The 26752-nt window shown below is 32.1% G+C and overlaps 2 protein-coding genes across 3 annotated transcripts in view; both read right to left on the reverse strand.

Annotated features, from left to right (window-relative positions):
• The window catches only part of LOC138185841 (UNC93-like protein), a 33894-nt gene extending 24720 nt beyond the window's left edge, over window positions 1–9174 (reverse strand). Inside the window, exons 1-2 of one of the 2 annotated variants that reach the window (XM_069125141.1) lie at window positions 9020–9174; window positions 915–1040 (exon numbers count right to left, since the gene is read on the reverse strand). The gene's annotated coding sequence lies outside the window, so the exon portion shown is untranslated. The remainder of the gene's footprint in view (window positions 1–914; window positions 1041–9019) is intronic. The other variant, XR_011174725.1, reaches the window with a different exon arrangement.
• A 13978-nt stretch (window positions 9175–23152) lies between these two features.
• On the reverse strand, window positions 23153–23844 carry LOC138185729 (uncharacterized). Its single transcript, XM_069124893.1, has 2 exons — window positions 23630–23844; window positions 23153–23546 (listed from the first exon to the last, which is right to left on the reverse strand). The coding sequence occupies exons 1-2, from the start codon at window positions 23842–23844 to the stop codon at window positions 23153–23155; spliced, it is 609 nt and encodes a 202-aa protein (XP_068980994.1).
• Between the last annotated feature and the right edge of the window lie 2908 nt (window positions 23845–26752).

Here is a 26752-nt window from a genome sequence, read left to right on the forward strand (position 1 = left end):
GCAACAAAAAGTTACAATCGTTCTAACGCAGTTTACGAGCTTCGATGAGCGCAATCGTGCTTCTCGTATTAGAGAACACGTGCATAAATTTCATCATAATTTTCTTCCATTTGTATTCATTTTGGATAATATTTATTCTGTGGTATTGAAGATATTTGGCCAACTTGTTATATCTTTTGTTGGTACGAGACGAACAGAGTTTAAAAATAGAATTATTTTATTATGACAGATAACAGTCTGGTGGTTAAAAATCTTTCAGTTCGAAAATTATCCTTATTCAAAGAACGATAGAATATTTAATATTCAATTTCACTTTTGTGTTAGATAAGTTTCTTATGACTGTAGATACTTTTGTAGTGTAGTGAGAAACAGAATTAATCTAATTTTCGTAATACGAAAGTTTCAAATTGGAGAAAGTAATCTCTGAGCAATTTCAAACACAGAAGTTTTCTTTAATGAAAATTTAAATAAAATCTCTTTTATATTTGCATGTAATATTATTCTTTTATGTAATAGCTCTTTTATATTTTATAGTTATAAATGTGAACATTTTTGTAGCGAGAAACAGAACTTTTCTAATTAATTACAGTGTGAAAGTCTGTCTGTATGAAAATTTATTAAAAATTCCAGTAGAAAGAAGATTTTAGCAGTGAATAAGTATGAAAATTTGTGAATGTACTATTCTCCAAGATTTCTAATTTTACTTCTCTGTTCAACGATTCCTTTGAACTTTATAATTTGAAATATACATAACGCACTATAACGGTTCCCATGGAAAGCAGAGTTTATTCAGATCCCTTAATAATTTAAAAAATGATTAAATACTATTTTCTAGAATATTTTTAATACAAAAATATTACAGACTTCCCTCTCATAAAGTACTCAAAGTAAAATAGAGTAAATATCTATCTTACATTTGAAGTTTATAAATGGAGACGGGACCAATCGTCCCTGTCTCGTAGACAAGGTAAATTTTATCGACCAATAGCATCCTATTATCTATCGATAATGACACACTGGCATGATGAAATGGATTTAACCTGCAAGATAACCAACCTGTTTACGTTTCATTGACGGGCTATACGTTATATAGCTATGCGTCGAGACACGAAGGGCACTATAAGTTATTGACACAGCGATGTTTAGTGTGAATGGCGAAGGAGTAAATTTATCGTAGTGAATGATCGAGTGACTCTCATTATGAGGTAAGTTCCATCCGACATTACTATGACTACACACGTCACACTCTATCATTATGATGATATTGGTACCTTACGCACAACAGTTTAACTTGTCCATCAGAGGTATTACGTCAAGAAATTACGGGTTTATGATTTTACTTTTATTAAGATTTAAGGTTTTAAAAGGATTAAAAGGCCAAAGATAGATATGTTAATTTGGGAACTATGCCAACTTCGTTGACTGTATTTTATTTTAAAATATAAAATAAACGTAGAAATTATTTATTTTACACTTTATTATGTATATATTATTTTACAATTTATTTGTAAAGAAAATGGGATAAACATTTTTTGTGTACGATCCTTTTAAATCTTATTAATTATTAGACATTTTTATAGTTGAGTCCATATATTATTTCATAATCTTATTCGGTTACTTTCTATATTTTTACATGCATATAAATATAAGTTATTATATAACTTAATGAAACACTGGAATCAATATTTGGAGGTTCGAAAGTATCAAAAATAAAGTATTCTCGAATTATAATATTCTATTAAAGCATTCCATTTCTGAAACTTTAAGAATACAGAGGAATGATAGAGAGTTAACCAAGATGAATACACCATTCTTCACTTTGACGTTTACATGATACTTTTTCCCACCTTTTCAAAGTATTTTCAATAAGATGTTGGTTGATGATTGCTTTCGGAGTGGAATTTCCCGTCCAGTGATTGATAAGAGAGATCAAGAGGGGAATGTTAAAAGCACGATGTACAGACATTGAAAAATGTACCACAGGTGGAGGAAGAGAAATGAAGTTTATTGAAAGAAGCACGAAACGTGTATAACAACTGTGGCACCACTTTGTGGAAGATTCTGTTAACTTGCTGAAAGATAATGTATATTTTCCTATAGTTGAAGTGCTTTATAAGTCATTTTTCGTATATATAAATCTTATTAGTTTCCTCAACTCTGTCGTTTTTGTTTTTTATACCTAAAACAAAGACTTAAAATTGATTCTTAGTGCAAGCTGCTTAACAAAATTTGTATTAGAATGTCATACACAATATTATGAATTTTATTTAGTATTCAAACTGGTTTAAGAATCAATATATTCAACAACTATTAATATTATAAACAAATATAATATATTACAACAGAATTGACATTAAAACACAAATAATTCGTTTAACAAAATTTTTATAAAAAGTTCATGAACAATACCATGAATACTATTTAGTATTCCAATCAACTCAGAAGTCAAGAATAAAACACAATAAATTTGTATTAAACTAGGAGAACAGAATCGATGTTAGAGCAATAAAATTTCCATGAAATGGATGTTTAAAGTATGCTAAAATATTCGATCCAGCTACGAACAATTTTTAATATGGAATCTCGAGGATAGGATAAATGTCGAGAAGAGGAATGCACATATGTCTGTTTCGATATTGCAACATTCAAACCGTTGAATATGAATATTTATATCGACACATGGACGACTGAGATAAGTTACACGATTTACGCAGCTCAAGATAGTGATCTCAAGGTTAGCGGTTGCAGGAAAAACTAGGATTTTAAGAAAAATTGCATAACTATAGGATATTTTCATTTGTAATCGATTAATAGATAATTTAAATAAAGGTTTGCATTATCAACGTTCTATCGCGTTCTCCGGTTAGCTCGCATGTATGTCTAACAGTCTGGATCTATTTATTATTATTCACTTAATACAATAACTATTCATTTAGAAAATACATTCTAACTATATTTTAATTAATAATAGAAATAAATAAAATATTTTAAACTTATCAATCAACAAAAAATAAAAATCAATAAAATTAAAATCAATTCAATAAAAATAAAAAAGGTTGAAAAGTTTGTTTCCGTACTATTTTTTAAACTATACTCTAATCAAAAATTAAAAGGAATATTCAAACTCGTCTCTAACTAAACAATCTCTTTTCATACAGCGTACATAAGAAAAATTCCAAAAATGATTTTTCTTCATATATGGCCAGCTATAAAAACCCGGCAGAAATCTCAAATTATAAATAAACTTATCTAGTAGCATGAAATAAAGCCACAAACACACGTTTCCTTGTTCAAATATAATCGAAAATTAGTCTAGGTTAAAGCCGCGACTAATATGACGAAAATTAAGAATCAGTGCAACCTTGGACTAACAATACTTTCAAAAAAATAAGATTAGACAATATCGACATTCACTTCGAACTTAAACACGAATAGATGATCAGTATCGATTGTGTATGATTGATATCGAGACGTACGATTGTCTCAACAAACAACATGTCCTTGAAGATCTTTATTCGTTGCTCCTTTCACGAGGTTCGTTCTGGAACTGGATATATTTTCAATTCCACTGATATACGCCTGACTAGCTACCTAACTATCATATGACCTTACAATTACGGTGCTGCAACCGGTTACCATGGATTCGTATAGGAGATTGTAAAACGATTGCGTGAGTTGTGAATGTTTGAGAGGAATAATTCTTAATGCATGTGTAGAATCACGTAGGAACTTCGTTGACTTTAGAATGATTACTTTGATTCATCAACTTTGAGAATAAAGATATAAGGGGAAGCTATAAGAAGAAGATATAAGAAGATAGTTTTCATTACCATAAATTATTGACTGATATTAATCTATTAAAGGCCAGAGTTGCATTAACGCAACATCTCCTCGTAATATTTTCCGATTAATATACATTGCCAAATTCTGCTTTTTTTAAACATTGTGGTTATATAAGGGAACTCCACAGATTCAGTTAGAATTTCTTTTTTTTTTTTTTTTTGCTATTACTTTTCCATCTTGATTCTACAATTTTACTAAATTTTAAGGTATGTTAAATAGACACTAAAATTTCAAGAAATTGAATTATGATAAACCATTGCTTGGTCCTTAATTAAACATTATAATTAGTATGTCGTGGAGTAAATGTGGAGTCGATCAAGGATTCTAATATCTACCCTGTTTAAAAGAATTGTTGTTGGCGTATTAATGAATCCAAGCGGAAGTGTAAAATCCTATACGTTTGAGAGACTTTGATAGAATAATAAAAGTTGATTTTACAACAGTTATTTAAACAAATGCACAGATACAATAAGTGGATATAAAAATCAGGGTGGTACAGAAAATGGACTTCTTATGAGAAAAATACGATAATAGGAAATGATGCATTATTAAAAAGGACCATGTGGCTCTTTAAGCACCCCTGTAGGTAAGTGTTATCGATCACTACTATCCGAGTACACTAAGGGTTAATAGCACTGGGAGCCGAAATACTCTTGACTTTAATATTAACAGCAAAAAGAAAACACTATAACCTATTTCCCGAAAGAAGAAAAAAAGTGTTACTATTTTCTTCTCTTTCCTTACCATCCTTTTTTACTATCAATCTTTTATACAAAACACTGAACGATTAATCGCATAAAGGAACTCCAACTGCGAAATTAATTATCTCAAAGAACCCTCGAGGAATAATCTCGTTAAATAATCCTCAAAAGTAGAAACGTTGAGTTACTAAATCGGTTTATCCAAAGAGGTCTGACTAATTATTTCTAATTTCCTGCGTTGAAGCTACTCCATCATCTACAGCCCCTGGATACGTGTGTCCTGCTATCGAAAATTAAAGAAAATTAACATAGCTAGGTTCCATGGAAACAGAAAAGCTATTAAGTATATTGGCAACTCGGTTCATGATCCGATTACGTCTTCGTTGCAGCGGAAATTTCGTAAAGCAACAGTGGTGTTTCACAAGATAGACGTCCCATGATACAATTTGTATGCGTCATTTTCATGCATTTGCATACTTATCATATTTGGCACCGGCTATAACAGCTTTAATAGGCACATAAGAAATTAGACGACGAATGTATTGATGGCGACGCCAAGTGATTGTACTTCAAAAATATGATAAATCGGATTTTGAATTTTTTATCAAGAAGTAGTTCTAAAACTCAGTAAATTTATTCGATCGATCCTATGCTACCAAAATTGTCTCTTTCTTTGATTTTTCTGTCATTCATCAAATATTGGGATACGTTTTTCTTCATTGCTTTATATTTTTTATATCTCTATATTTATATATAAATATATATATATTTCTTATTATAAAATATAACGTATTACTGTCTGAATTGTACATTTTAATTAATGTTTCTAGAACGTACTGTTAATTAGATGATTACGGAATTTAATTTCAAAGACACGGGTTTTGTCCAAAATATGAAATCAAATATCGTATATTGTACAAAATTGGAGAATTCATCTACATATGTAATATGTTGCTTCAATCATGCAGTTTTTCATACTCTCTAAAATTGTCAATGTTTTGCTTGTGATAATATTAAACGATCTGTATAATTACACTATATTCGTCAACGTAATTCGTCTACTCATCAGCTAGTTTTAGACTTACATCTTCAAGCCTAACAGGTTTTTTATTTTCAATTATATCATATCACTTTTCTACTTAATTATTAAGTAAAACAAAAATAAAGAGATCAACAAGAATGCACTTATCACATTTTTCCCGTAATCTTCAATTATTTAAATCACTATAAAATCATTCTTACTATCCTTTCGATTTAAACAGAGGAATGTAAAAAATCCATCGGAAAGAAATCAACTAGTTGCCGCTGAGTAAAACGCCGCGGCATTAAAACAGGAATCGTAGTCGTTAGAGTTGGAGTTAATTTATCGATCGATTACCACATTATTCCTACGAGAGTACGACTTAACATTCAGATTTATTTCAAACTCGGGACTATTTCTGCCTCGTAACGTTTCGAAATTGTAATCCGAACGAATCGCCACAGAAACAACGCGCACCAGCTTCTGTGACCGTATCAAATTTATGCTTTAATCCAGGAGTCGGCGATCCTCGAATTTCGAGGTTTTAATTAACAGTAAACAGTGATTTACATTCGTGCCACGAGATGTATTTCGTGTAACCTGGAATTTCGCAGAATTTCGACGTTCTTTCACGCCAAACTTCACGCCTTTTTTAAATCATAAGTCTGTAGCGTTTGAGCCATCCTGTAGGTAATGTGGTTTTTCGGAGAGTTCAAAGTTATTGTAGAAGCAGTGGAATTTGTTGCGATAGAAATTTTAGAAAAAGGAAATTGAAATTTTGGCTTCTCTTCATAATTTTGCAATTAAACCACACTATGTACAATATTTTCAAGTTTCCTTAATTACTATCAACCTAATTACCATCACATAAATTAATTATGATGTCCTGGAACAGCCATCCACGTCTACATTCTTCACACTATACGATCTAGTAAAATCCTGTAATTATATTTTTCTTACACCAACATATTTAACATTCTTCAGACACGATATCACGTTTCATAGACTTAATTGCTTTCGGAAATATCAGCCAATTATTATATACCACACCTAATCGACAATAATTACACGGTTAATTTATTCCAATTGACTTTATGAAATCTTGCATAATTTTGTAACGAATAATGCGTAGTGTCTCTTATGGTATTGTTCATGATTCTGTATAGAAACGACACGACATTGGGATCGATACTAGGATTACAAACAGAAACGTCAGGTGCATGACGATATCTGTCGCGTCAGATGAAATTTCCTCGAGAGCAGAATATTTCCCGAGCGACGAATTCATGTAGTACGCTGCCACGACAATTTTTCAATAATTTTCCCTTCGAGGATTGGATGATGTTATTCTAAACGGAAAACCGGTGGCTTCTATGTTTGTCATAACGTTTTTCCATCGAATTGGCAATCGTTGGAAGTTGACACGAATTTCAATTCGCAATTAATGCCGAATGAGGCACAGTAATGACATATACGGTAAAGCAGATACGTGGTTAATTACTTTGTTCAGTGACAGGATCGAAACAGTCGAATACACATTCAATACATTATATGGAACCTCAGAGAGAGAAAACAATAAATCACATTTTCCATTTTTGATAAAAGAACAGTTTTAAAGACCAGTACGTTGCCAATTAGTTCTCTTGTTACTGAAATTGTACTATTATTTGTTTTTGATGTTCAACATTTATTTTTCTACCCTCTTTATAATTTAAAAAATGTTCGCAATAATAAAATATCGAAAATATTAAGAGAAAAATAAAATTCTATACATGAGGTCTTAACAGTTACACATTACACTTATACAAAAATTTGGCAGTCACATCTCTGAAAATTAAGAGGTTTTTCCCACTTTTAACTATTTTATATTAAAATTCAGATTTATATTAAGATTCAATCATAAAATGACAGTACAATTAAAGATCTTTTTTATAACCGCCATATTTTTTTTCATGTCTTGTTTTTCATGTTTTTCATGTATTAATATAAAATTCAGAGAATAAGAATTAATGTTATTTATGCCTGACAATATATTTCGCTAATTATAGAATAATTGCACCACAAAAGCTATTGGATTTCGCATCCAGAAGAAATTCATTCTATTCCTAACACTTAAACATACATATACATATATACCTACTTTTTAATTGCGAGATAATTACAGCATAAAATTACCAAGTTTCATTGAGAAAAAGTACATTCAAGTTTTTCTTTTACGTTATTATTTCATTTTCTTACTTCTAATATCTGAATGAATGTTCTGTTAATTACAAATTAATTATTTTGTTTAGAGGAAAACAAAAGAAAAAATTCATACGTATATATGTAGCAAGTTTGCTATTTAGAAACGTACCCTATTAATTACAAAATAATTACAGTACATCTACCAGCGTTTCTCTTAAAATATAAGAAAAATACAACTCAGGTCTGATTTCCTTATATTTTTCAATTATAAAATAATTGCAATAAATAATATTATGATGTTATAACTATGGTTCATAAATTACATTAAAAGGGCACTACAAAAGTTTACGATGCTATATTCAGTAGGGTTAAAATACTACTTTATTAATTACGAATTAATTAAATCTAAAGCTTAGTTGGTTTCATTCAGAAGAGAAAGGATTTCGTAGGTAGCAATAACAGGCAATTTTAATATTTCTTGCAATTAGGCATAGAATTGAATAAAATTGCTAACTGAAATGAATGCTAACTATTTAATTGCAAATCAGGGAAAATATTGCATTTTGGATTATTAGGATATAATCCCACGTCATAGAGATTGAGTTTCGTTCCTATCAAGACGTAATTTAATAATTTTAGTTATGGATATGTGAGGTCCGCGATTTTTGTTCGATTTTGCTCCTCTTTTGAGGATTTCGCTTGGAAAAGGATAATTTGAGTAGAGATGCAACGGTTGGACTAGTTCGTACTATAATACTTATAATATTGCTGGATTGACTAGATGACAATTTGTACATTGTATGTTCTTTTTCAATTTTATAATTTATAATTGCTATCACATAATTTCACGTTAAGTAGGATATAATTGCGATATTAAAACAAATTTAATGAGTTAAGTTAATTAAATAATATACGCATTTTTAAAAGTGATTCATCCCATTACTTTACTACAGAAGTTAGTAAGTATTATTATATTTCAGCACTTTAGAAATATTTAAATAAATGTTTCTAACACGAAATCTAGCTTACATAATTTTACATTAAAATATATATTATGCATACATAATTATAATAAAGAGTGGCGTAGTAAAAAAAAGTGGATTCAATGAAAGTTCAATTAAAATCGACACTAATTTTGATAAAAATTCACGATTAATATTTTTAGTAATCGCTGAAACAAAGAATCCGGAATCTGTCATTTTGACAAGATTAATCGTTCTAATGTTAGAAACAAGCTTCATTTCGTCAATAATTATTCTATGTATCTTACCTTTGAAGTTGAATCGATGATTATTTTTTCTTTAAACCCTTGATACGACTCTACCACTTCAACTTGCTCTATTTTTCCTCTCTTTTATCCGAAATCGCGCCGCAAATCGCTCGCAGGTGCGCAGCGAGTGAAATAACACTGATCGAACACGAAACCTCGCGGTCAAACCTTCATCCTGTTCCGCCCCACCTCAACATCTTTTCACAGCGAGAGAACAGCTATTTGAGTAGGGATTTCGATGCTTATTGAGTCGAACCGCGGCTATCTGTATTCCAAACACACGGTCGATTGTTACATCTCGTATTTGATCCGGGGATTCGCCATTTTTTGCGATTTCCTTATAGATGCGAGGAAAATTCGATTTGGAAGGGGAGCTCAACATATTTGGTTCCTCGGTTATACATATGTTTGAATCGACCAATTCGAAAGCATGAGTTTGCTCCCGAAATTTTTTAAAGGAGAAATCCTGGTATAATTGAATTCATTTTCCTATTGTTCAAATATTCTTGTTCAAGGCTCAATTGTATCATCTTTTGTCTAATATTGACGTTGGCGTTATTGCCAAATAATACATGGTTTATCAAATAAAGTGTTGTATTCTTAACAGATATCTTAATAGATTTAGATAGACTTCTTAATAGATAAGTACACTGTAAACAGTACATATGGTTTTGAATTGCACGTAACCAGTTACACGAGGATTATCTGCAATAATAGTTTAATAGCTTATTTGCAAAATTTCTTGGAAAATTCCTAAATTTATTCGAAGTTCCACATTGTTCTAATTTTATAGTTCTAAAAAAGATTTTAAAAGAGATTCTAAAAGAAAATTCTAGAAGATTCACTGCAGGCAGTATAATCGTATAATATGGCTTTGAATCAGACGCAATTAATTAAATACAAATAGCCATAACAATTTATTTGCAAAATAAATATAAACAATATATTTGCAATTTCTCAGAATATTTAAAAAATTATTCCAATTCTTGAATTATTCTAATCTTGCTATTTAAAAAAAAGGGATTTTAATAACATTGAATATTTTCACACATGAAGATCCGAAAGAGCTGGGAGCGAATGGAAATATCGAGTATCGATATTCGACGTTCCCAATTCCTTAATGTACTCACCGCGTAACATTTCGAATCTCAAGAGAACACGGTTCATCGTTAATCGTTTATTCCATGTTCTCGTGTCAAATTCATGCTCTATCAATTTTTATCGATTTATAATTGTCTTTTTGAAATTATATGACATAATTCCTTCGTCAAATAGCTGATAAGGAACGACAGAGTGCGTGTTACAATATCTTCATTTTTACAGTTAAATAATCCAGAGTTATCAGCATAAAAATTTAAATGACCGTAGCAAGGCCAAATGATGCAGTTAATTATCTTCATTGATCGTAAGAAATATCACGTTTCGCTTGATATTATAGTTATTTTATAATTTTCGAAAGTATAATTGCGAAGCACGATATGACAACAATATAACAATACCCTTGACAATAGTTAATGTATTAATTATAATAATAGTTATAGTACAATTATTTTGCTTTTTAGATGCGTATATTAATCTCCGTATAAACGGGATTATGATGTAAGATTCTTATTAAGGAGATTTCTATCTTTTCTCATCACGTTCATTACGAAATATATATAAGTAATCATGTATTATTCCAATTATCGCAGAAAAACATTCCGAACGTGGAAGAATAGATACTTTTAACTTGTATTTTCTGAACCTTTTAAGAACATCTGGTAATTAACATATTGCTGAACAATATAGTCATTCGTATCTGTAACATTTTATTTAGTTCTTAAAACATTTAATTTCAATTGTACTTTTATTTTTTAATTATTACGTTATAAATATTTGGATGTAAAAATTTGTTCTCAGTAGTATCTACAGATCTTTGATAATTATCAAATTCTTAAACAATTTAATTAAGTTGTTATAATATTATTATAAATTGGCTTTCCATAAATTCGTTTATATTTCCTTGAATATTTATTTGTGATTTTCCTTCGTAGCCCTTATATTAATAAAATGTAGGACCGGCTAAATCTGCAATAATAAACAACTACAAGCAAAATATAAAACATATGTACCGGTCGACTATCGCGCTAAAAAATTAAAGTTACGCGGCATCGACTCGCCGGATTTTAAACAGAGAATCTATATCGAGACCTTAAAATATGTTCATTAATCGTTGGAATTAATTGCGGTATTACTTTCCTCTAGCTTCTCACAAAACAAAAAATGATTCGGTCTTGATTTATTCCTGTCCTCTGCAAGAACTATTACTTTTGTTTCTGAATACTTTCTTCATACGGCAAAAAAGTTAATTTATGGGTGGAAGGGTCATTAAAATGGATTTCGAATTAACGTGCATAAGTTATTGTCTGCTATATGTGGTGTCTTTTATTTGTTTACACATTTTTTATGACATCTATATAGAAAAAGTAGGTAATACATTTGTAATTATAATTTTGTTTAAGGAAACATCAAATTAATTATAACTATTAGACAATAACAAGGTGTCTTCATGTATCGTTTATAATTAAAGCAAACCGCATTGAATATTATATATTTAAAATAATATACTATTATTGGATTAGATAATTGAATGTCAGTATTAACAATAATGTATAAGTGGAGAAGCCGACTAAAATACGTGTTAAATTGCCAATAACTTATGATGTGGTACAATTAAAAATTCATATTGCATCAGAATGCAATCACAAAATCATATCACGTTTCAGTATCATAGGATACTTCTCGGTAAAATAATGTGACAGGTTATATATTCAGGAAATTGGTCTCAACCTAGGTGAACAGCCAGCGGTATAGTTCTGCTAATAATACTTGACTCCAAGTTTCCATTTCCCACTGTTTCATTTTCCAGTCCACAATAGGGATGTCCATGATTACATATCGGATATTTATTAGCCGGTTTTGTTCTGCATCTAATAATTCCACATCGTATGTATTATCTCGCGAGTAACCACTTTTAGATTACGCTCCATTCCGTTTCCGAAAATGCAGGAAGAAGTAGCAGAAAGCAATATTAACGATACCGTGACGAAGCAATATTATCGAATCGTATTATTCTACTATTAAATATTATAATATAAATATAAATACTATTAAATACAGTATTACTCCAAAGCATGTTGATTTTATAATTTGTTTATTCTTCACAACACACATTCAAATTGGAAACTACAATTGATCATAAAAGTAAATTCATTTTAGCTACAGTGACGCTCGTTAAGAAAGAAGAAAGCATATAGACACTTTAGTCATATTGTTAATACAATATATCAATATTACTGAGATGAATGAATTAAGGGTCTGTACAATGATCAAAATTAATACTTACTATCTTTTTGTAGAATCAACAGATATATATTATATCATATTAGGTGTAAATTGTTTTATGACCATATCCTATTACTGATATTAATCCTATTAGTAAATAATAACATCCTATGCATATTAATGATATATTAAAATTAAGTAAATGATTCATATGCTTATACGTGTATTAACTAGTTTGAAATATTGCTAGGATTAATCACAACATCAATTTGGAAGAATCATAACAATGAAGCAAGGTGATCGTAATAAACTTCTTAAAATAACGAAATTATTTCACAATGTTTAATATTTGCAAATGATACTGCATATTGCATATTACAGTAGTTTTCTCTAATAGTAAAATGGTTCTGGATCGTTCTTTTTACAATATTACAACTAAATTACATTTTGGTAAAAATTTCAATAACTAGAATAAAATATTTTTAAAGTGGTTCTTTGTATATTGTAATATCAAGGAAAAATAATTTTGTAAAAATAATAAAAAAACTAAATAGAAAAGTGAAAACGTTATACTTTTAGGCAACATATATGTGTATATATAATAGAACATTATGATTGATTTATAAAAGTTAACATGTAATAATGGAACTGACATTTGCACAATAATTATCAGATGTCGTAGAACTATTTTCAGTAAAAAATGATATACAATGGAATTTACAGTGAAAAATTCAGTACAGCTTTATTCAATTTTACCAACATTGAATGTACAACGATCTATTCTTTAAAAGAATGAAAAGAAAACAACAGGAACATTAGCGTCTGTAAATTTCAATTAAATCGCTATGTAGTCACGTTTTATTAATAATTTACAATGTGGTCGCAGAGAAGTGTACAATAACCTTTATCGGGAGCCGCCGCCATTATATGGATGTTAAAGCATTATAAATAATCGAGATAGCCGTGTTGACTAATAATATACGCGGTCGAATTAAAAATTTCTGAGATATGCAGTTGCATTAATATTTGGGCATTCTTTAAAACAGAATAACTTCTTTAAGATTGGACCGAACGACTTGAGTTTTCTTTTGAGAAATTTCAGCACATACATGACTGACATAAATGTACAAAACAGATTATTTAAATTTTCATTATAAGCAAAAAAAAAAGGTATGAAACGCGATCTTTACCGTTTTCTTCGCAATTCCGACTGATTAAAACTTTCCAAATTTTTCTTTCTCGTTAAAGCTTTACACGTAGTAATACATTAATCCTTCCAACTTCTCAAAAATAGAAAGAAAAAAAAAGGACATGTTGTTTGGTACAATTTTAATAAAGTTATCCTCTTTTAAACGCTATCCTAGAGGGTAACTCGACCAATTTATAATTATCACAGGAAAGTTGAGGGCCAGTCGATGTCAGGCCACGAGATAGTTTAATTAAATTTCTCTCTGCAACCGAGGTTATTAAATATTTTTTCTAAATAAAATTCTATCTGCCGCTGGAAATACCGATGCATACAATGTGAATAGGTTTACTTTGATATTTTGTTTTGTTTTGCAAGAAAATGTGTCACTTTCTATTTTTACAAACGTACATGTACCTCAAAACTTTAAACCATAATCTTTTATTAAGTTGGAGTAATTTAATTTATTTTATGTTCCATAATCAAGGATAACAATTGTGAGAAAGATAAAGGATAAATTTGATGCAATATTTATGAGAGTAACCAATTAGTTGTTTGCAGTAGTTTTCATTTTCGAATTTACTACTTATTCTCACTGAAGATATTTATGAAATAGGATTAAAATTATTGAATCTATTGTATAAAATCAAAAGTATTCAAATGATTGAAGCTTTAATTGCATTATATCGCAATTTCTGCTTAAAAAGAACAGCTTCTCTCAATTTTATAATAATATTATAGTTTTCATTATGATTTTTGTTCCACCTACTAAATATATCAAGTAACTCTAAAACCAATTACAGATATTATCATAGCAATCTAGTTTGAAACTACATTGTAGAAATTAATCGAGGAGATTATATCGATATTTATCGAGGAGATCGTCGATGATGGAATATTTGTTTCATTGGTGATTACTAATCGTCGAAAATTATTAATAGGACTTCTAAATTGAATCAATAAGTTCTCTATACTCTTCCAATGCGTAAGCTATAATTAATTAGTTCTTTCCCATAAATATTTGATTGATATGGTTGACAATTTGGATGAAAAAAGATGTATCATGTAAATTTGTTTCAATTAGCAAAGTACTCTAGGAAATTAAAGTGGAACATCATACAAAGTAAAGTGTGCAACAGAAAATTGAACGAAGAGGAAGAATTTAACGTCATACCGTGTATTTTCCATTTATATGCTGACTCGATAAAGTTACATTTTAACTTTGTCGATAGATGTACACGCGGTAACGCATGTATTCCAGATAGTTTATGCGTGTGTGCAATAGAATAAATAAACGGAACTGTATCTGTTCAAACAACACTCCTGCATAAAATCATATATCAGTCACTCTTAACTCTAGATATGGGTATGATTCTATTTGTTGTTCACACTCTTTATGATTTTACATTTAATCTTGAGTAACTATTGCAATAAATTATTTATTTAATTAAATTGCGATTACTATTTGTTATGATAAATATGAATGTTTGTTTTGAAGACAAATCGTACTTGTTTGCATGCAGTAATCTTAATGTCTCAATGTTATTCATATTTGTTTCAAGCTTCTTAATATTTCAAATATTATTATGTTTTAACATTTTAAAAATTATGTTGTATAATCGAGATAAGCAGTCTTTAATTGTAATAGCAATAAATCTCTACTTTTAATGAAAAATCATAACATGATAATAAAACATATAAAAACTTTTTTCTGTGGCCTTAGAATACACGAAGAAACATTTTGTTCTAATTATAAAAGTTACGCAATTAAGAGTTAAACCTACACGCGTAGGAAATATACATGCAAAGCAACGTAATCATGTGAAAATTGTAATGTGTTAAATATTTACATCTTCAATTGTATTTACTAATTTTAATTAGTCTTCAAACGTGTTCCGTTATAAAAAAATAATAAAACTTATCCTTTAATCTAGAATAGTACGCGTGTACGAAAAAAATTGATGCAGATTAATCTTAAAACAATTGTCAACGGAAGAGTAGGGTACAAGTTTAACATCTTTATCCATGCAAGCAAAAAGAAACTATTGCAAGAAATATTCAGCACAATTACATGTTAATAGTAACCGTGTTCCCGTTCTTCCTAATACATTTTCATTCATGAAAACAGTGCAACAGAAGTTCCTCCAGTGGTTTTTTTTGCTCGCGGCTCGTAATAAAGGAACGTCAACAAGTAAACGTTTATTTTCCGAGAGAAACAATTTTCTTCTGCTGACTAAATAAATGCTAGAGATCAGGAAGAGAAATTCAAACAAAGTAACAAGTTTACTTTTCCTCGACGATAAGGCGCAATAAAATGGAAGATTAAGAGAAAATTAACGAAACAGGAATATAAATCCGAGTTGAAAAATAAAATAGAAAAGAAATACGACCAAATGGAAGTCGAGTTTCTGACAGGAGAATCTATATTCATTTCATTCGTGATCGCGTGTTAATTAAATTTACGATAGGGACACGATTGTCTGTTCGAATAGCCACGAGATTCTCGCCCCTTTGAAACCCGATATCTGTTCGGACAACAATGAATGATACATGAAGGGATGTGACGTGAATCAGTTAGCATAAAATTTCTGTGTATCATTTTCACGTGGAAACAATGCATCACGCGATTGTTGCGATCGCGTAAATGCAGTTGTAATCAAAACGCGGGAATAATGTCGTCGACGTTATTAATATTGCAAGAATTTTCAAACATATTTCATGTTTCTACTTCGAGAAAATTAACGAATGCACTGTTCATATATATATTTCGGATAAATCTAGAAGAGTAACGATTAACGTGTCGGAAAATTTTATTTTATTAGTGCATGCATTCGATCTCCTTTATAAATCTTTCGAGTTATAGAGTAATCAATTAAAGAAACTGAAATTTCAAAATGTTAATTTATCGCATGATGGTAACTTATTTATAAAAAATGGCGATAATATTCTTTTTATTAAGAATCCCTTTTATGGTAGAGTTTGTTCATGAAGTTTCATTTATGTATCAAATATATTTAATCTTTGTCAATGATGATAATTTAATATCCAAACCTGCTGTTTTTTCATATCGGATCGAAACGATGTCAAATATTTTCTCGTCGACAGAAAAAACACGTTTATCTTTCATTCGTTGAAATTCTGTTGAATGCAAATATTCTTCATGGTTATCGAAATCGATCATTGTTGATCAATGAATAGCCGTTTCCCCTCATTAGAATATTATCCTGCGAATCAAATTTTTATGCTTATGTTTAGTTTATTTTCAATAATTGAAAACATTGTGGAATGGCAATATTGAAATATGAGTATTTGCATGTTTAATTTTTATATTACACTTGGTTAATTAGTATTGCGCCTGTTAATTGCTCCAACGAAAAGCGTGTATTAATTTCAATATATCGTATTCTTGTATATCGACACGAGGATTTGTAATATGATTTTTTTACTGAGCAATAAAAAATCGGTATAAAGATTAATACCCAAAGGATATAATATAATGATCGGTAAAAATCAGTAAAACCAATTCACAAAATTTCATAAAATAATTATAGGATATTATAAATTTATAGGATATTTGAAAGTACAAAATTGACCGGAATGCACACAATATGAAAAAATATATGTCGGAGAAAGGTTGGAATTTAGGGTTAGGGGCGTGAAACGAATCTTCGTTTGGATTACACAGTGTCGTTATGCAATAAAGAAGACACTGACTAGTGCAAATACGATTATTATAGGATTGGACAAGTAACCGTGGTAATTAGATACTCGAGAAACTAATGACAATGATCCTAGGTTTAATAACGAATCCGCCGTCAACGGGATGATGGATGAACATGTTCACAAAATCTAAGTCGGACTTTTTGTTGGTAAAATGTGAAATAATCACTAGTCGTAAAGACGTTATTCTTTAGTCGATGAGATCGCGAGAGAGAATGACTTTCCTGTCCCGATGATGCCACAAAGGAAAACTACAATGGGGTGTGTCTAAGGACACGAGATCCTTGGATTCGTCGAGGATAGCCTTCGTTCAGAAGGTGAGCGAAATTGGCGTTGCTGATAATTGGTCAATTTCCATATCGGTGGTTAGAAAAAGATGCTAGCCGCCCTAGAGGGAAAGTTGCTAGTGGGAGACGCCGTTCGTTGAAAAATAGGTCTCTCCTATCTTCCCGTAGCTGGGACAAAGATTGTTTGTCTGTCTGAAGGACTTTAGCCAACTAAATCTTGAGATTTATAACGGGCTCTCAGGCTAGCCGAACATGTACTGCGGAGACGCATCGATATCTGGCAATCATCTTACTCGAAGAATAGGGTCTGCGTGTGGCGAGCCACGGGACAGAAACCGTTGGAATGTTTACTGTCGCGTGCCGTCACAAATATTTCTTTTAAGGAGAGCTATAGAATTACTCCATACCTTTGTTAGACAAAACGTCCATCCCGTGACCGCGGCTACGTTCGGCGACTGGTTGGCGCCTCGAGCCCAAGCTCATTATCACAAATCTCGAACGAATACCATCGGATCGAATGACGACAATTGTTTAATTACGCCTATAATAGAATCTAGATTACGGTGTTAAGGGATTTTCCCGAAGTTCCAAAGGGAAGGCTCCGATGTCCTTTCATCTCCGACATATATAAAATATCAATAGGATGAAACAATTTCGTACCTAGGTATTTTCTTAGTTATATTCTCAAAAGTGTGTATTTGTATAAAAATTCGCAGTGAAACGAGATTTTAAATTTTCATTAGCATACAATTTATCTTTCGCAAAAATTTTACATAGACTTCGTTAATCTAAATAATCGATCCAGCCGCAAAAAGTATTGATTCGAAAGAAAGGGGACAGTACAACCGCCAGATAAAGAGACACGATGAACGTTCGTGATCATGAAAAATCGGAAAAACATTCGCAAAGCTCGGTGAAATACATTTCCTGCAGCGTCGAATTAGAATTTCAAATGAACAATCACGCGGATGTGCCACGCCACGGAAGAGAAAAGTTTCAGAGGATTGTATCGAGGCTAACAAACGGGACGACCCTTTACCGATAGGGTGTGTGTACCTTGCAGACAGGGGTGAAACGTCATATATAGAAAATCGAAGAGCGGAAAGCTCGAAAGACGTGCATAAGGCATTATGTAAATGTCGACTCGGAAAAACGATGTGCTCACATCTTTCTTATCAATCTTTCTTCGATCGAGGATCTCTTAACAGAATATGCAAAATTAAACGAAATGTAGTTCGAAACCTTTGTCTGAGTTTTGGTTAGTTGAAGTGAAGTAGGTTTGAGCAAATTTTATTTCATGTAGAAATAAGAAATTACTATTTAAAATAATAAATTTTCAATTACCTTATCATTCTTATCTTAAAAGTAATACAGGAAGGGCAACTTTATTATGTGTTAAGATGAAGTAAATTACTTTCAAATGATTTTACCGTAGTTTATTTTTCCGAATGAAATAAAAAATAAAGCGGAATGTGATATTAATTCAAATTTTTAATATTATATTGCGTATATACAAGTGTTATAGAGACATTTTTAGTTTCAATTATTCGTGAATAATACATGCCTAGGTTTTCGAATGATTTACAACATTTACGTAATAGAATCCTGAACTACTTAAAAGAATATAATATTACAAAAAATTATAATTTAATTTATGGTAACTAAACAACAAAATAATTCAAATAAAAAATCATTTGTTTATTCTGATAAACTAGCACATCATGCTTTTAATATTTCACTGAAATAACATCTAAATCTAATTCAATTCGAGAGTAAACAATTTTAAAATTTACAGCAGAGGAAGAAGAACGAGAGTGCGATTTTTTGCTCAACGAAATTGCAGCAAACTTGTCAACACTGCCATTTCTATGAGAACTTCCAAGCAAGAACGATCTATTCTTAAGCCATTCTTGCTCTCTGATGCAACGAATTGCTACGTTGTCCCATGTAAAATAATATGTATAGATTTTTCAAATTGAGTTTTTCTTGCTGATCCAATGGGACGATACAGCGGAGACTACGAGAGCTCAAAGGTAGCACTTGGAAGTTCGCACAGCAGAATTACAAAGTCAAATAGCTTTGGCGAATTCAAAATTCAAAATCTCAGTGTTCAGACATTCGAACTATGTGGAGTTTAAAATGAGAATGTGTAAACTTTCAAAGTTGGATACCAGAAAAGTCGAGACTTACTTAAATGCTTGATATAAAAACTCATTTTTTCAAGAGTACTTAATGTAGAAGAAAGAAAAGGATCGAGGGGTAATAAATTTGTACATAAACGACTATAACCTTTAATCTTAAACGAAGAGCTATTCGTCACCGTTCGAATACAATCCACCTTTGCGCTCGCTCGTAATGCTACGTTTTTTGCTTTGATGAAAAATATTGCGTTTTCAAGAAATTCCCAAGGGCTAGCCGAGAAATTGCGAATAAATCCATTCGTTTAAAATTGTTAGCAAAAGTCATACAAGTTTTATAGTAATATCTGGCTATACTTCCAATATATTCTAACTGTGTCACCCATGGACAGTTGCATTTCCGAATTAGAGACACTAATTTCCGATGAAAACTCGTCGTGCACGAAAATCGAGGAAAGGCAACAGTTCCTAGCGGACTGGATGAAATAAATGTGTGCTTATCGGAGATTCATTGGAAATGGGCCAAGATCATGCTGGATCGTACGAAAATTAAGTTGGATTTCGACGTGGTTATCTAAATGCAATTATTATTTTACATTTTGATTTATTTCTTTTAATATTGTTTAATTCTCAATGGTTTGTTTATAATAATATAATTTTTCAAGTTTTAATGAAATTAGTATGCAATAATAAAAGTGGCGTTTGTGCATACATATCAAATCTTTTAGAACTATATATTTTAGTACTTGACAAGCTCATCTTGTTCAGACTTGTCAATTTCTGAATCGCAAGTTAGGTTACGAAGGTTCTCTCGAACTGACAGAAAGACTTTTGGATTAATACATAAACAGTGATGTTCCAATAATAAATATGTTTAGTAGTATAAATGGAAAAAAAATATGTATAAATAATAATGAACACATCTTTTAAGAAGTACTGTGAAACTTGCAGTTTACTGATTTCATAAAAATATAGTGAGCGTTATTTCTATTTAAATAATTTATAGTTAATTTGTACGTTGATTTTGTGTGATAAGATGTTTAATGTCGTTTATTTTACTAACAAGGTCAATTTCTCAGTAGTAATAATAAATTAATAAATTAATAAATTAGTAAATTAGTAAATTGTGAGTGTAACATTAAAAAGTATATCGATTATTTCACTGAATATTTTAACTTTTTTATAAAAGGAATATTCACATCACGCCAGAATACATTCTACGTTGTATATATCCGAATACTGAGAATAGTATTCCTCGCTGTTATCTACTAAAAGATATCCTCGCATTCCCCATTTAGAGGTAAGATTCTCTAGAAACGATTTCACAGTTCTCTAAGCTAACGTTAAGCTGTTTACAATCCCTAAACTTTATCACATATTTTCTAATCAATCAACCCTATGACTTATGATTGCTACACGATTTTCAGTCACTAGTCGTCCTTTGACACTCTGATTGTTTGTTCTCACACTCTCTCTGACCATCGAAAGCTAGGTCTTTGTAGTAAATCTGGATTGGACTAATTGCCTTCGATGATGTTAAAAATGAAAATTATAGAAATATACATATTGCTTTACACATAGTGTTATTATTAAATATTGTTTTTTGAGAAAGTCTGAATAGTTGTTCAATGGTCACAGGAATTGTTCTGTGGTCGATCTGACCTAAGAATAGTGAACATATGATTTCTTGACTGGCGAGGTTGCGGTAAAATCCGCAAGAAGTTCTTGACAGTAAAAAAGATTTTCTTAAAGAGAAAATGGAATGTTTTTTTCGGCTATGTATGGCCAGCCTGATTTCAAGCAGAGGTACCGTTTCGGCAATTCTGTACAGAAATATTTTCCATTTAGAGTAGACAAAGCCACTTTGTTCGCGGAGACATTTTTCTGAATGGGAAAGAATACTATACAATTTGTAGCTTAAAAGACGTTTTACTTAACTGAAACCAAACAAGATATTTTCGCTGAAAAAATTAGAAGTTATAAAATTTATTTAATATATACAAAATTTAATGCCATCTAAAATTAATAATATATGAAATTCATGAAATTCATAGTTTATGAAAGAATCAATGATACATTCTTTTTTGATGTTTTCTTTCCATTTCATTTGTTACATATAATCACGTCAAGCGTTCTTCTTTTCCCTTGATTTCGATAAAGGGGTCAATGTTTTGACTCAGCGTTCTCCCTAAATTCTTTCACGTGTATCCCAAAAGAGAAAAGCGGAATGCATCAAACTCTACTCTCAGGGATCGGAGTAAATCCCCTTGTTGAGCGTGACAAATTTTAATTAACTTCTCGTTAGAAAGTTTTCCCCTTTGTACTAAAGATATTGACCTACATAGTTGCTTACAAATTATGTTAGTAACTTGCGAAAGATACGAAATAGTCTCAAGTTCACAGAGTCTTCACGAATATCGATTTGTTTTCCTTGATGTACGATGAAACATCGCCACCAATTACGTAATATTATATTATATTATAAACTATGACATTATATAGTATTATATTATATTATATTTCGTTATAATTTATGACGTTATATAGTATTACGTTATATTACATTACATTACAATGTACTACGTTATAGAGTAGTATGCTACAATGTATTACGTTATATAGTATTACAATATATAGTATTACGTTATATCGTATTACGTTATAACGAATCATGTCATATAGTATAACGTTATAACGTATTACGTTATATAGTATTACGTTATATAGTATTATGTTATATAGTATTATGTTATATAGTGTTACGTTATGACGTATTGCGTTATACTGTATTACGTTATATAGCATTACGTTATAACGTATTGTGTTATAAAGTATAACGTTATAAGGTATTACGTTTTATAGCATTGCGTTATGTTGTATTTCTTTACAACCTATTACGTTATATAGTATTATGTCATACAGTATAACGTTATAACGTATGTTTTTTTTTCTTTTCGTGGAGGAAGCCTTCATAGGCGTCCCGCGTCCTCCGCGAAGAGGGCGACGTTTAGTGCCGGATTCGTACCGGCTAAAACTTCCACGGTGGTCGTCCTGACGATTGGTAGGAGAGTCCCAGGACCCTTTTGCTAATTACTGCCGGGGCACTCCTTCGTCTTCTCTCTGATGGTTTTATCGGAAGTCATTCTTGGCTGAATGGGCCGTTAGGAGGGACCACTCCTCCTAACGCCACGCTGCCTAGGCCGTCGTGCAAGTCCGAGGGGGGGGGCAGACCCTCCTCGGCGTGACGGCACTCTCGATGGATGTTGTCCTCTCACCTTTTCTGTGTCGGCCTTTGCGACCATGAATTGCTCGCAGCAGGAGCGGACTGTTACCCCCTCAGCATGGCTTCTACGATCGCCTCGGGGCCAAACTCTCGCCGATGGCGAGTCGTAGGACACGGCGCGGTTCCTCCCACGCCGCGCAGAACTCCAGCGTGTTCTGTGCCGTGTCCTCCTCTTACTCGCAGTGGTGGCACGTCCTAGTCACCTCCCGCCGAATCCTTAGCAGGTACTCCCCGAACGCTTTGTGCCCGGTGAGAACCTGCGTCATCCTGTACGTCAGCGGGAGCCCGGAACCATCTCTTCAGGCCTCCCAGTTCGGTAGGACCGCTCCAACGTTTCGATGAAGGCGTATCATATCCACGGCGCCACCGTTCCCAGGTCTCGAGCCTTGCCTCCTCCCGGACGTCGCGGACCGACTGGTCGGCCGAGGGCGTATCGCCGCCCGAGCACAGGTCCTGCAGGTGATTGTACACCCGTCGTAGCGCTAGGGCCTGCAGCTCGAACGGAGGAGATGCCACCAGCGCAGACGCCGACGCGTGGGATATGGTCCGATATCCCCTGACTATTCGGATGGTGGTAATCCTGTGCAACCTCCTCAGCAGCAGTAAGCTGTGACGACTCCTCGGCAGATCTTCCGCCCACGCCGGGGCCCCATACAAGAACTTGGATCGAACCACTCCCTCATACAGTCGACGAACTTCGACTTTGGCTCTGCTAATGTTTGGTAATAGGCCGCATAAGGCGTTGGCTGCGGCCCGACCGTCCATTGGCTGTCGATCATGAGGCCCGGGTATTTCATCTGGAGCCCCACCTGAACTTCCTCTCCGCAGATGTTCACACAGACGCCAGGAGCAGGGATTCCTCTACGATATTGGTCGAAGAACCACATGGTCTCGGACTTGGCAGGTGACACGCTCAAGTCCAGCTCCTGAATGAAGCGAACCGCGCACGCCAAGGCAACCTCGCCGAGTTGCAGAGTTTCGGAACATCATCGTCCCCCGGCCAGGACCAGAGTGTCATCGACGCAGCAGACGATGCCCGTGCCCGGAGGCAGGGGGCAGCGAAGGACCCAGTCATACAACGTGATCCACAGGATGGGTCCCAACACAGAACCCTGCAGAACACCCCGCTCGACCGTCCTTCGCGCTTCTTCAACGCTGTTGCAGTTAGGCGACCCACCTGTCGCTAAGATAGGTACGGATGACATCCTCAAGGTAGATGGGTACATCGAAGCATTCCAGCGCCTTCACTATCACGTCCAGGAAATGGCGTTAAAGGCATTTGTTACATCCAGCGAGACCGCCAACATCACCTCGTTCCGCGACACAATGCCTCCGCCACGGCCCTTACACGACCCACCGCATCGACGGTCAAGCGGCAACGTCGAAAGCCGTAATGTCTATCGTGCAATCCGGGCACCCGCTCCGATTAATAGGCCGATAGACGGGAGGCGATTATTCATTCGACAAGTTTGCACACCTCGTCCAGAAGGCACACCGACCTGTAATGTTATAACGTACTGCATTATATCATATTACTTTATATAATATTACGTGATAACGTATTACGTCATACAGTAATACGCTACAAATTATTACATTATATACTATTACGAAATATAGTATTATGTTATATAGTATTATGTTATATAGTGTTACGTTATGACGTATTGCGTTATACAGCATTACGTTATTTAGTATTACGTTAAATAGTATAACGTTATATGGTATAACATTATAACTTATTACGTTATATAATATAAAGTTATAACGTATTACGTTATTTAGTATAACGTTATATGGTATGGTGTTATGACGTCTTCCATTATATGGTAAAACGATACATGGAATAACGTTATAACGCGTTACGATATATAGTATAACGTTATGTCGTATAACGATATAACATATTATGTTGTATTGTATAACGTTGTAGTATACCTTAGATGGAATAACACTATAACGTATTACGTTATATAACATAACGTTATAACGTATTACCTTATATAGTTTAACGTTATATGGTATAACATTATAAAGTAATACGTAAAATGGTACAACGTTATAACGTATTACGTTATATAGTATAACGCTATAACGTAATAGGTCATATAAAATAATGTTACAATGTTATAATATCATATTACATTATGTAGCAAAACGTTATATGGTATAAAGTAATACGTAATACGGTATAACGTTATAACGTATAACGTTACATAGTATAACGTTATAGTATACGTTATATGGTATAACGTTATAACGTATTACGTTATGCAGAATTACGTTATTTAGTATAACGTTACAACGTATTACTTTCTATATTATAACCTTATAACGAATTACGTTATATAGTATAACGTTAGATGGCATAACGATAAAACGTGCTACGTTATATAGTATAACGTCATAGTATACGTTAAATGCTATAACGTTATAACGTAATACGCTATATAATATAACGTTATAACGTATAACGTTATATAGTATAACGTTATATGGTATAACGATAAAACGTGCTCCGCTATATAGTATAACGTTATAGTATACGTTATATGGTATAACGCTATAACGTATTACGTTACATGGTATAACGTTTTAACGTATTACGTTATACGGTATAAGGTTATAACGTATTACATTATATGGTATAACGTTATAACGTATTACGTTATATGGTATAACGTCGTAACGTAAAACGTTATATTGTATAACGTTATAACGTATTACGTTATATAGTTTAACGGTGTAATGTATTATGTTATATAGTATAACGATTTACGGTATAACGATTTACGGTATAACGTTATAACGCATTACGTTATATGGTATAACGTTATAACGTATTTGATTATATGGTATAACGTTATAACGTATTACGTTAAATAGTATAACCTTACATGGAATTACGTTAAAATGTATCACGTTGTATGTCATACCGTTATAACGTATTACATTATATGGTATAACGTTATAACGTAGTACGTTATATGGTATAACGTTATAACGAATTACGTTATATAGTATAACGCTGTATGGTATAACGTTATAGCGTATTACATTATATGGTATAACGTTATAACGTATTACGTTACATGGTATAACCTTTTAACGTATTACGTTATATGGTATAAGGTTATAACGTATTACATTATATGGTATAAAGTTATAACGTAAAACGTTATATAGTATAACGTTATAACGTATTACGTTACATGGTATAACGTTATAACGTATTACGTTATATAGTATAGCGGTATAATGTATTATGTTATATAGTATAACGATATATGGTATAACGTTGTAACGTAAAACGTTATATTGTATAACGTTATAACGTATTACGTTATATGGTATAACGTTATAACGTATTACGTTATATGGTATAACGTTATAACGTATTATGTTATATGGTATAACCATATATGGTATAACGCTATAACGTATTACGTTATATTGTTTAACGGTATAGCGTACTATGTTATATAGTATAACGATATATGGTATAACGTCATAACGCATTACGTTATAGGTTATAACGATATAACTTATTACGTTATATGGTATAACGTCATAACGTGTTACATTGTATGTTATAACCTTATAACGTATTACGTTATGTGGTAATACGTCGTAACATAAAACGTTATATTGTATAACGATATAACGAATTATGTTATATGGTATAACGTTATAACGTATTACGTTAAATACTATAACCTTACAAGGTACTGAGTCATAACGTATTACGTTATATTGTTTAACGGTATAACGTATTATGTTATATGGTATAACGAT

This window comes from Bombus flavifrons, chromosome 12, assembly GCF_040668555.2.
Source record: "Bombus flavifrons isolate JBK064 chromosome 12, iyBomFlav1_principal, whole genome shotgun sequence".
NCBI lineage: Eukaryota > Metazoa > Arthropoda > Insecta > Hymenoptera > Apidae > Bombus > Bombus flavifrons.

Excerpts from the sequence above, each read along its gene's own strand:
- LOC138185729 (XM_069124893.1), bottom strand. The coding sequence starts at position 23,844 with ATGTGGTTCTTCGACCAATATCGTAGAGGAATCCCTGCTCCTGGCGTC. Across the intron at positions 23,547-23,629 it reads GTCGACTGTATGAGGGAGTG|GTTGCACAGGATTACCACCA; the intron begins GTTCGATCCAAG and ends GCTGCTGAGGAG.